The sequence below is a fragment of the Pituophis catenifer genome, unplaced genomic scaffold, assembly GCF_029215685.1.
Source record: "Pituophis catenifer annectens isolate HBS135680 unplaced genomic scaffold, rPitCat1.0.hap2 SCAF_1, whole genome shotgun sequence".
Taxonomy (NCBI): domain Eukaryota; kingdom Metazoa; phylum Chordata; class Lepidosauria; order Squamata; family Colubridae; genus Pituophis; species Pituophis catenifer.
This window is the reverse complement of record NW_027256881.1, coordinates 221,838,486-221,851,210: the sequence shown is the minus strand read 5'-3', so window position 1 is coordinate 221,851,210 and position 12,725 is coordinate 221,838,486. Positions and strand designations below refer to the sequence as shown.

The window sequence follows — 12,725 nt, the reverse complement described above, 5'->3', positions numbered from 1 at the left end:
TCCTTTTCCTCTCACAGTAAAAGCAAGCAATTTGAATGAACCTTTTAAAAATACTTGTCACTTGAATCTCAATTCATTAATTAGTTCCTTTCTAGAACAGCAAAGAATAAAATAAGAATAAAATCCAGTAGAGATCAGAAAATGATGTTCAAGAGAGAGAGGGTAGAACATGAAGACTTTCTGGATAGAGAATCTACCTGAAGGAAATGGTAGAACTAAGCATTGCAATCTTGTAAATACAATGAGGATATAAAGATAATCCATGATTTAAGGAATAGTTTGAAGTCTACTTAACTCACACAGATCAGATTTTCAAACTGTCCCTTTCAGTTTCAATGAAAGTCATTTTGCACATCAAATGAAAGAAAACAGTTGGTGTTTTTTCTAAGGAAGACACTGATGCTTGAAACTGCCAAATTAGTGTTTTCTCTTATTTATTTTTTTCTGGTGGATTTACCCATTCTTCTGAATTCTGCAATTCTGAATTTTGCTATCATGTCACTTTCCCTGTCCACCACCAATGTATCTGTATTTTCTAGGTACATTCAGCACCTATTTCTGCATGCTCAAAACTGCATTTCCCTCTGGTTACAAGCAAGTTATGAACAAGAATTTTAAAAATTATTTCTGGAAAAATGGTTAGCAATACCTATCAAGGTATTCTTACTATAAAGGTAGTAAGAAACCAACAATCAACTGTAAAGCTGAGAAAACTTGGGAGTAGTTTCCATCTCATCCTTAATCTAAATTGCTTATGGTATGCAGAAGAGAACAGCTTGTGAGAAATTTTACTATCAAATGGTGTTAAAATAAGTGTTGTGCTTTATGACATGGTATCACACTGAAAAACAGTGGATTTACCCAGGAGTGAGATCTAAAATTTTTTGCTACCGGTTCTGTTGGCGTGGCTTAATTAGTGGGCGTGGCTCGGTGGTAAGGTGACTGGGAGGGCATGGCTTGTTGGTCAGGTGGGCGTGGCCAAGTCAATGTCACTTCTTTGCCCTTTTTTAACCTACAAAACACAACACAACTGGCTCACCCACAATATAAAAGCAGCTGTGCGAGACCCAAAATGGCCCCTGCAACAAGCAAGAACCTCACACAGCCACAAAAAGCCCAAAAAACCAATTTTCACACTTTACACACACAAAATTCCACATACAGCTTTGTGAGATTTTGTGTGTTTGTGTAGTTAGAGTGAAACACTACAGAAACACACTAAATCTCAGAAAGCTGCACAAATATTATTTTAATTTATTTTTATTTTTATATAAAAGCAGCTAAATTTAAAACTTCCTAAACTTTAAATGGCTAGGTCTAAAAAAGGAACAACTAAAAAAAAAACCAATTAACTATTTTTTTAAAGCTCCCAAAGGAGAAAAAACTTACCCAATAGAACAGGGGTCTCCAACCTTGGCAACTTTAAGACTTGTAGACTTCAACTCCCAGAATTCCTCAGCCAGCTTTGCTTTGCTGGCTGAGGAATTCTGGGAGTTGAAGTCCACAATTCCCTGCCTGCTTGAGTGCAGGCAGGGCGATTCAGTTGCTTGCTGATGCAATGGATTGCAGCAGGGATTACAGCAAGGCGTTGCAACCAGCAGCTAAGGTAAGCAAGATGGGGGGGGTGAGGGGGACAGATTTTTGCTACCGATTAGCTGATCGTCAGAGCCATTTAAAAGGAAAAAAGTTTTTTTCTTTTACATGGCTCTGGCGATCCCAGCTGAGTTGCCTGATTAGCAGGCAACTCAGCTGGGATCCTCAGAACTTGGTTCCTCAGAGCCATTTTAAAGAAAAAAAAGGCTCTGATGATCGCGCAGCTCAGCTGGTCATAGGGGGTGGGGGCAGAGATTTTTGCTACCAGTTCTCCGAACTGCCCGCCACCATCGCTACCTACTCACTCGAGCCAGTCCGAACCGGGAGCATTTCACCCCTGGATTCACCCTACAGCCAGAAATTGGTTATTTCAGTTATAGAAAGCTGGTGGCCTTTTTGAAAGGACTTGGGAGCTCACAAAGTAGCCATAGAACTATAGTTGTTTTCAGACATTACTGGAAAGAGCCACATCTACCTGATGAACTTCATGAGTCAGAAAGTAGTAGCCAAAAAGAGCCAGAAAAATCAGTTTCCCAACTCCAGAATGGAGCTGCCACCTCTGGTTGATTTTCCTCACCACCATTTAGAAATAAAACAAAGTGAGCTCTCTCATCCTGCCAGATGCCACATCTTTATTAACTAGGATTATCTTGCCCTACATACTGAAGTGCCTGCATTTATAATCTTTTTAAAAATTACCTCATGTCATTTAGTCCAATAAACATTTTCTGAAAAAAATGTGTTTGATCTTCACGGTTATTCTTGGGCTACATGAATGTCAGCTTTAAGGAAGATTTATGGTTTAAACCACAGTTCAGTTCAGATAGTCTTCCAGATTTTTCATTTCCTCAATTGGCCATGCTGATGAGAATTGGAATTCATTGGAGTACCATCAGTGGGTTTGGGAAAACTTGTAACTCTACAGAAAACTTAATTTGTTTCATCTTGCACTTGTGCCAACAATTCTTTCGTATGTAGTATGTCTGGATATGGGATTATCCTCCCCTTTTCTAATCTGATTAGGACACAACAAAAATGATTTTCCTGAAATCATGTAGTTTAAGCAGAGAAAAGAACACCTACACCAAATTGCCATGCAGGTCCTAAATTCCTTATTAAAAATTAGCCTTGAAGTGCCAAATACAGGCAATCCTTGAGTTATGACCACAACTTAGACCAGAATTTCTATTGTTAAGCAAGGCAGCTGTTAAGGAATCATGCTTGATTTTACAACCTGTTTTGCCATTGTCATTAAGCGAATGCAGTAGTTAAATGATTCATGATTGTTAAGTGAATCTCTGGTTTCTCCAATAGACTTTGTCAGAAGCTGGCTGGGAAGGTTGCAAATAGCACTCACATGACCCTAGTACTCTGCAACGCTGCAAACACCTAAATTTTGATCATTTGAACAAATGGGGGATGCTAGGGTGGTTGTGAGAGAACTGGTCATCACTTTTTTTCAGTGCCACTTAAGCTTGAATGGTCATTAAACGAGTGGTTGTAAGTTGAGGACTATCTGTACTGGACAGTTCATGGTCAAAACAAGGCATGTTTTATCTATATAAATCATTGCAGAGAAAGAAATCAAACGTCTGAAAGTTGGAGGAGGAGAGTAGCGTAGTGGTTAAAGTGCTAAATTAAACAAAGTTGGCAGGCTCGGGTTCAAACCCACTGATGCTGGAGAACTCTGGATGTCCCTTAGTCTGAGCTATTCCACAGGGCGATGGTTGTAAGAATAAAAGTCATTTTTTGCTCATGAAAGAAGTGCTACCATTCCAATTCATACAGTCTCTCTTCAAATAGAACAAATCACACACAACCAGAATAAGATTTTTATTGTTCCTTGGTTATATTTCCCAATAGGCCATGGAACATACACACTGGTTGAAAACAAATGAGCCATATATCCAGGGATGGGTTCTACTTATCTTTACTACCGGTTTGCAGCGGGGCTGCCTGCGTGCACTTGCTTTGCTCATGTGTGCACACTCTTCTGCGCATGTGCAGAAGCATTTTGATGATGGTGGGGTTGGTGGGCGGAGCCTCCCGCCGGTTTTACTACCGGTTCTATATAACCGGTGTGAACTGGGGGCAACCAACCACTGCATATACCATATAATTTCCTGAAACTGGAAATTTACTATTATGCTTTCAAGTCATTGTTCTCTGGAAAGAAAAGCCTATCTAACATAACAGCAAATATATTTTCTTCCAAATAAAAAGCTTTAAATGAGGGGAGAGGTTGCATTAGGAAATGCCTCTGAAAATGCTCATGTGAGAAAGTTAATACACTTTTAGAAACTACTCTAGTAATTGTACATGAAATTGATTTTAATGGTTTCTAATTCAAATATTGATTCATTTTCTCCTAAGCCCACTCTATTTTGAAACATGGTTTCTGGGTGGGTTAGGGTGTGTGAATGAGTGTGAATGTTTATGAGAGGGAGAGAGAGAAAGAGAGAGAGAGAGATCCAAAATTGGTTGCAGCTAGTTGGCAACTTTAAATTGACAAAGTAGAGAAGCAAGGCATTGAGGAAGATTTTCACCTGTCCTGTACTCTTCCTTAAGGGGGGGAGGAGGGCAGGGCACTATCTTAAATTAAATGCCTCCTTCCTTGGAGGTAAATACAGTATTCCCATTTAGTTGCTGAAAGGAGAGGTCAGTAAAGAAATTGCAATGAAAATGGTAAGTGCATGATAATATAGTTTTACAAGTTTCTTGAAGAAAGTATCCTAGCAGCAGAATACAGGCTCCTGTGTTTTTCTGAAACCAGGGCATCAAAGTAACAATCTTCTAAGAATATGCAAAATTCTTTGAAGCATGAAACATCCCAGTAACTATCTTTCTTCAGTTTGATAAAACCACACAGCTACTTCCACAGCCAGCCATGAGGAATTCTGGGAGTTGAAGTCCACAAGTTGTATGGTTGCCAAGATTGGAGACCCCTGGTCTAGACCATGTCTTCAAATAGATGATGGGAAATCAATGGGGCAAAGTAGAGGAATCTCATCTGATTGGATAAGAAGAGTCCTCCACTCCTCCGCTCGCAACAGAATACCTTATGCCACCAGGCTTGAAATTTTGGGCTTGGCAACCTAGAACTATGCCGCCTTTGGTCTGACCTAAGTGTAGTACATAAAATTATCTACTACAATGTCCTACCTGTCAATGACTACTTCAGCTTCAACTGCAACAATACACGAGTACACAATAGATGCAAACTTAAGGTAAAACACTCCAAACTTGATTGCAGAAAATACAACTTCAGCAACAGAGTGGTCAATACCTGGAATGCACTACCTGACTCTGTGGTTTTCATCCCCACAACTTTAACCTTAAGACTGTCTACTGTTGACCTTACCCAATTCCTAAGAGATCTGTAAGGGGTGTGCATAAGTGCACCAACATGCCTACCATCCCTGTCCTACTGTCCCCATTTATTCATATTCATTTCATGTATTTATAATCATGTTTATACTTTTATACATGCTTGACAATTAAAAGAAATAAAAGAAGTACCAATAATGCCAAGCTCTTCAGTCACCATCCTGTTTTAACCGTATTAAACGTACTCTACTGTAATTCAGTCTGCTAAAAACTAGGAAAACACAACAGCTCTCTTAATTTTGAAGATTCACAACATGGCAAGAGTACCAACCCAGATTTAAAAAAGGAAATTACTAGCTGGAATTCAAAATGATATCAAATATTGTAATCATAGAGACTAACTATCCATGCATATAGTCATATCTAGGTTTGACATTAACATAACTACAGTGAAGAAATTAATGGAGTTTGTTTCTATGAAATATTTTTGGATTGCAGCTTTGATCAAAAGTAACAATTCTTTTAACTTGCATCTATCATTCTAAATACAACAGCATTAATTGAACAATTGTTCTGAAATTCTAGAAGGCAAAGAATACTGCCAAAGCTATTTTTATTAATCCTCCCCTGCTAAATTAAAATGTTATATATGTAGACAAGCTAGAAGCTCTGGAATTTTCACAGAAGTAAAAATACTCATTCAATTCCTTTTGCCTTCAGCTCTTCTCTAACACATTTCAGGTAATTAGAATCAGGGTAACCAAAACTAGGAAGGAGACAAGAAAGAGATTTGCTTAAAGAAGCACTAAACACATATGTTTAATAATACTATCCAATGCTGAATTGAACTATTTTAAAAATGTACTTAGTTAGCAAATACAGTAACTAATTTAACAGTTTAAATTATACTTGAGAAAAAAATGGGACTTGAGGACAGGCAATGCTTCATCAATTACATTGAACGATACTTCACAACTGAGTTCTTAACTATGCCAGCATGGAGTGAACCTGCAAGCAGGCTTCTCTGCTCCTTTGCAAAAGTATCACTTTCCAACTTATCGTAGCACAAGCTCAGCAGTGCAGTTTCTCTGTTGCATTTTCCTTCCATCTATTCTAGACAACATCTGGACTCTATGGAGCTGCCGACATCTCCCCTTCTGATCACCAGTTGCTGCCCTGTACAGCCATTTTTAGAAGGCCAACATCCATGGAGACAAACATGCCTGTGTGAAGTTTGACCCACACTGGGTTTTGTGAGGCAGGTTTTGGGCATGATTAAGGTGGGTTCCTTCGCTATCCGATGAGCACATCTTTGAAAGGCCAGTACTCACATGTGCACCTGGTGTGTAAGGAAGAGTTGACCAGAGTTGAACCACTAAATTTCCCCTCATCCTTGTCTGGTTTATTACTGAACCTTTTAAAAAATACTTATAACCAGTCACCCAGTGAAACAATCAATTTAAAGAAATGTTCCACACAAATTACTTTGGCAGTGTTATTTTGCTTATTTTTCCACCTCTGGGCACTGTGATAGCTGGCTGGCAGGGCTTCCTCCCAATATTCATCAATTTGAGAGTTTTGAGAGAGAGGTTAAAATTGACCTAGTTTCTGCCAGTATATTTCTAATCAAAGGGAGAAGAGGAACTGTATTGTTTTTAAAAATTGTAATCTCACACTATTCTCACTAGCACTGATGGTGTTATCAGATGTTATCACATCTGAAAGCAACCAACCAACCTCAGCGAGCACCACAGATTCCAGAGGGAGAATTGTTAAGCCTTTGTTCAAATGCAGCCATATACATGGAAAACCAGAAGACAACTTTGGATCAGTCCAACACAAGATTAAGGTCCTCTCTCCACCCAATGAAATGCTTGATGTGAGCAAGCAGGCTCTCCTGCTTGGAAAGATCAGGCAGGGAGAGCCAAGTTCTAAACTTTCAAAATCAATCGACTTTCCTTTACATGAAAACCTCAACTCCTCAAAAGACCTGATCATAGGAAGAAACCTGACTGATGCTTGCTTGCATGCCTTGGAGAGGAGGGGATAATATTGTTGATCCCGGGAATTCACCAATTGACCCTGGTAACTGCTGTCGGGATAGATCATCCGGGTCCGCAATTGGTGCCAAATTGAACAATTTCTTCTGCTGCTTCCTTTCGGGATTGAGTGGAGAACAAACAAAACTCGGAAGAATTCAACCGAGCAGTTTCTGAACGAGGCAGTAACCAGGAGGCAAAGAAAGGGAAAGGGGGAGGAGGATTCGAAGCAAGCACCGGAGAGAGAAATGAAAGATAAAACCCAGCAGTTTTCTTTTAATCGATACGCCTACGCGTATTTTTTTTAAAGGGCTTTTTTTTTCTTCAAACCTCCCCAATGTCAAAGGCAGGGGAATTATCACAAGCTTGCAAAACCTGTTTCGGAAGAAAAGAAAGAGAAAAAGGGCGAGGACCGCGCTCGAACTGACTGGAAAGAAATACCATCCAGCGAACCGGGGGTGGGTAGGTAGGTAGAGGGAAGCCAAACACCCAGTTGCCGCCTTGTCACTTCCGTCTAGCACGAAGACCACGTGACGAATAAAGAAACTCTGGGAATCGAGTTTATCCTGGGAAACGAAAGTGAAAATGCTGCACGGTCAGCCAGACTGCAAGTGTTTTGCCGCTATCCCGCAAGATGGCGGAGAGAGTGAGGACGTGCTCTTTTCCTGTGCTGCTGCAGGGAGCCTGGGGGAGCCCCGATCCCCCCAAAATTGTGAGAAACAAAATTCTCCGCTACTTCCAAAGCCGGAAAAAGTCGGGAGGTGGAGAATGCGAGATCCAGAAGCAAGGGGGGCAGATCTTGGTTTGTTTTGCCCAGGAGGAAGGTAAGCGGCTTTTCTCTCTCTCTCTCCCTTGATGAACGTCTCTTTTCTTTTATGTACTGAGCTATGCACCAAGACAAATTCCTTGTGTGTCCAATCACACTTGGCCAATAAAAAAATAAATTCTACTCTACTCTACTCTCTCTCTCTCGATGCGATTCCTTGGGAATTTTCAACTTCCCCCTCCCCTCCGCCCCCCCCCCCAAATTTCTGGTTTGCTGTAGGAGGGATGGTTTTAAAGACGCCCCAGGAAGAGGAAGCTGGAGTGCTAGTTTTCAGAATCACAGTGCCTGTTTTGCTGAGTTAAACACTATTTTTCTGACTACTGTAGAAAGCCAGTACCCATCCACCCTCCTAGAGAATGTAATATTTTGGGGAATATTAAAAAAGGCTGGATAGAATATTTCGCCTAAAGGAGAAAATGGGGAAAAATTGTTTTAAGGGAGGCAGAAATCAGCCCCGGTTTCCCTGCCCCAAGCTTGGAACCTGAGAAGGCCAGTTTTTAGAAATGCAGATTTGGTAATCCATTCAGAAAGACTGGATCAAGACAGAAATTCAGATAAGCAACAAACAAAAGGTTGACAAAGTTAGCTCAGATAAATACCTAGGATTTGCATTTCCCCTTTTGCCTGTAGAGCCAGCCATGACCACATAGAAATCAAAAAGGTATAAAAACCCACCCCACTCTCAATTCCATTTGGTCAGCTGTCCCAGAACTGCACAAGCTGTGTGTATGTTGGATCTGTTCCAGGGGTGAAATGCTCCCAGTTCGGACTGGATCGTCCGATCCGGTAGCGATGGCAGCAGGTGGTTCGGAGAACCAGTAGCAAAAATCCCTGTGCTGCTGCCCCCCCCCCATGCTCAGCTGAGCCACACAATCATCAGAGGTTGTTTTTTTTTTAATTTTATAAGCATTTTTTCTACAACCTCTTCGGCTGAAGAGGTTGTAGAAAAAATGCTTTTAAAAGTTAAAAAAAAAGTTGGCCACGCCCACCCAGTCACATTACCCCCACCACCACCACCAAGCCACGCCCAAAGAACTGGTAGTAACAAATTTTACATTGCACCACTGATCTGTTAACCAATAAACAGAATATTTTTTCCAATCAGCCTCCATTTTATTCCCTAGACCTGGATTTTTCATCCAACACTACCTAGGGGACAGATGGGTTCTACTTACCTTTACTACTGGTTCGCAACGGGAGCGCGCGCATGCTTCTGCACATGCACAGAAACTTCTGAGCATGCGCAAATCACCAAATATGATGTCAGGGTGGGTGGGCGGAGCCTCCCGCCACTTTTACTACCGGTTCTCAAGAACCTGACAGAACTGGGAGCAACTCACCACTGCTAGGGATTGTTGGAAAAGTTGTAAGAGAAATTAAGTTTTTGGTGGAAAAAAGTCACTTATTTCCCCTCCTCTCGGTCTTTTCTACCCCCTCTGCCCCTTCCACTTCTTCAATCTTTCCAAAGCAGTTTAAAAACTTGTATCTTCAGACCGGCAAATTTGGAATGCTGATGATAGAGCTGTAAAGATTATTACTTTTTGGCATTGTACGAATAGTTTTTAAATCCAAATTTATAAGTATCATCCTCATCAAGTCTAATATTTAATTGGTCATTTAAGATTTGGAAAATTGTTTTAAAAAATTAAACAAAATGCCAACCTTAAATTAAAAATGCACCTCTTAATTTGTACTGATGTAGGAAAATTAGGGAGAGCAAGTACTGCTGAACTAACTTATATTAAGCACGATGGCACAAAGGTTGCATTTGCCGCCTCTTTGTTTTTGTAGTAGAAATATTCTAAAGATTCCCGTAATGTATTTATTTTTTTGACACAGTGAGGCAAAGAGTTCTCTCCCAAAAGATCCATGAGCTTGACTTGGCAGAAAAAGGAACACTAAAGCTGGAGGTTTCCCTGTATGAAACAATAGACCCCGCTAAAGATAATGCACCTAAGAAGGAAATAATTTCTGAAAAGGTAACATTCACCTCATAAATTTCATACCTTTAAAGAGAGATCAACTGAAGTTCCAGGCAGTATATTTGCATCCTAATGTTCTCCGCTTTTTATTTTTAGGCCCTGAGAGAAGAAAGCCAAGCAAGAGAGATGGGTAAATCCAATTTTTAAACATTGAGACAATTTTACTTTGGCACTAAGGGGAATTTTGGAGATGGAAGCAGTTGCTGATGACAGCAGGTTCTTGGTTTTTAACAGGCCAAGGAGCAGATGATCCACCAGGGCAGATGTTTTACAATGATCTAGACGTTGAAAAGTATAGAAAACAGCAAATCAGAGATTCAAATTCTTCCGAGTTTCGTTGTTTGGAGCTTGTTGGCATAAAGAAGAAATCAAGAAAAGTGGGGCAGGGTTGAAGATTCATAATACCAGTATGCAGTATACATAAAGTGACTACAGAGGGAAATGGTCCATTCAGAATATTAGTATATAGATAGTCTTTGACTTACAACCACAATTGAGGACAACATTTCTGCTGCTAAGTGAGACATTAATGTTAAGTGAGTTTTGCCCCATTTTGCAAACTTTCTTGCCACTGTTATGAAGTGACTCACTGCAGCTTTTTTTTTTTTATGCCGCCCTTCTCCGAAGTCTCAGGGCGGCTTACAAGGCGTTAAGCAATAGCCTTCATATTTTTGTATATTTTATACAAAGTCAGCTTATTGCCCCCACAAAACAGGTCCTCATTTTATCTACCTTAGAAAGGATGGAAGGCTGAGTCAACCTTGAGCCTGGTGAGAATTGAACTCGCAGTAATTGCAGGCAGCTGGAAGCTAAATACTACCTTTTAACAGTAGCATTAGTCTGTTGCGCCACTCAGTCTCTTGTTGTCAAGTTAGTAACACAGTTGTTCAGTGAACCTGGATTCCTTATTGACTTTGTCAGAAGGTCGCAAAAGATGATCACATGACCCTGGGACACTGCAGCTGTCAAAAATGCAAGCCAGTTGCCAAGCATTTGAATTTTGATTATGTGACCATGGGGATGCCGCAATGGTCATAAGTGCGGGAAATAGTAATGTCACTTTTTTCAGTGCTGTTGTAACTTTGAATGGTCACTAAATGAACTGTTGTAAGTCGAGGACTACCTATATAAAATTTCCCAATAATAGTGAAAGATGTAAGAGAAAAGGAAGGTCCTTTCCCAAACAATGCATAGCCAACCTATAGAATTTTTCTACTTCAAAATGTGTGTTTACAGCCACTGGTTTGGGTTGCTTTAAAGGAGATTCAACAAATTCAGCATTTACTTTGATGGATCACTGTGGATTGCTATAGATATAGCTTTTTAGTTGCAAGTAAGTATGGGTAGAATTGAGTTAATGTCTCCTACATGAATACTGTATCTGAATTATCTTAAAGAGAAACTAGCAGAATGATAATTAAGCTGGGATGTTTGAAAAAGAATACCCTGGCATTTTAAAATAAAAAATAAATGTAACTTCAGTAAAATGAATACAATTTTAAAGTAGTGTGGTGATATTTTTTTTATACTGCCTTTTTTGATATAATTCAGGACAGCAAATATACTAAATTTTCCTGCCCTCTATTTTTTTCCCCAGAACAGCAATCCTGAGTGGTGGGCTGGGCTGAGAAAGAGAGACTGACCTAAAATCACCCAGTCAGCTTTCATGCCTAAGGGAGAGCAAGAACTCACAGTCTTTATTGGTTTCTGGGCCAGCCACTTAGCCGCTCTACTAAAGTGGCTATATTTAAGTAACTTAAAAATATAAACCAACCCTGTGCAGCTGACTCTTCTTTTTATTTGTTCCTTTTGAAATTAGAAGTGCAACAAGACTGCCAAACAAATAATGTTATCCTAACAAGAGGGCCAGCTGGGGAAGCTCCACATGCTGACAAGAATATTCTTGCCTATCCTCAAAAATCTTCACAAGTAGTTCTTGAAAATGTTGAAGAAAATATTCACTTGGACACATTAATGCTACTGGTAGATAACATCAGTGATCTTTCGGGAGATAGTACCTTCCACATTGAACAGATAAATGAGAAGAAGGCTGCAGTAATAACCTTTCAGCAAAGCACTGGTAAGATCTCTAAGCTCATTGTTCAGATATTTAATATTTGGAGAATCCTATGGTGTTTAATACGCTTTCCTACTCAAGTGTGTTTCTGATATATTGGACTGCAGTCCCTGTCACCCATAGTCACTTGGGGGTCACAAGAGTTTGAACCCCACAAATCAGGATTCGGATTCCTATATTGAAATGGCTGAAATAAAGTGTGGGATTTGGTTGATAGTCAGATTCACTTAACAACCATGTTACCAATAACTGCCGTAATTCTCTTAACAACTGTGGCAAGAAAGATTGTAACATGGAGCAAAATTCACTTCACAATTGTCTCATTTAGCAACAGAGATTTTGGGCTCAATTGTGTTTGTAAGTTGAGGACTACCTGTAATTGAATCTTTAAAAACTGTCTGTGTTCACATATGTGCACAGAAATGGGAAGCACATATTTAAGAGCTTGATTTCTAATTTTAGCAGCTGCAAATTTTCTCAAGCAATGTTCCAAGAATCACAGATTCCAGCAGTACAGATTTAGAGCCAGACTTCTCGAATTGACTCATGTAATCAAAGTGGAGAACATCCCAGCTGCAACATCCAGCGAATTCCTAACTCTCTACTTTGAAAGTCCAAAACACGGAGGAGGACAGGTGACTGATATTCAGATGTTACCCACAGAAGATTCAGCTCTGGTTACATTTGGTGACTCTCAAGGTAATTGTTCTATTTTTACACAAAAAGAATTTGCTACTGCTTGGCTTGAAATAAAAAACTGATGTGGGAAGTTTGGACACATAACAGCATTGGGCTTGGTGTGTATATAACAATAGAATTTTAAATGGCAGAATTAACAGAGAAGACACAGCAGCAGCAGCCCAAAACTGATTATTACACCA

The 12,725-nt window shown here is 39.9% G+C and overlaps 1 protein-coding gene across 1 annotated transcript in view; it reads left to right on the top strand.

The window, feature by feature from the left end:
* The first annotated feature begins 7,593 nt into the window (after nucleotides 1-7,593).
* LOC139320337 (protein mono-ADP-ribosyltransferase PARP14-like) overlaps nucleotides 7,594-12,725 on the top strand; it is a 28,207-nt gene continuing 23,075 nt past the window's right edge. Inside the window, exons 1-5 of the mRNA XM_070948646.1 lie at nucleotides 7,594-7,783; nucleotides 9,625-9,764; nucleotides 9,864-9,897; nucleotides 11,587-11,847; nucleotides 12,307-12,543. Coding sequence (XP_070804747.1) covers nucleotides 7,594-7,783; nucleotides 9,625-9,764; nucleotides 9,864-9,897; nucleotides 11,587-11,847; nucleotides 12,307-12,543 — 862 coding nt within the window. The remainder of the gene's footprint in view (nucleotides 7,784-9,624; nucleotides 9,765-9,863; nucleotides 9,898-11,586; nucleotides 11,848-12,306; nucleotides 12,544-12,725) is intronic.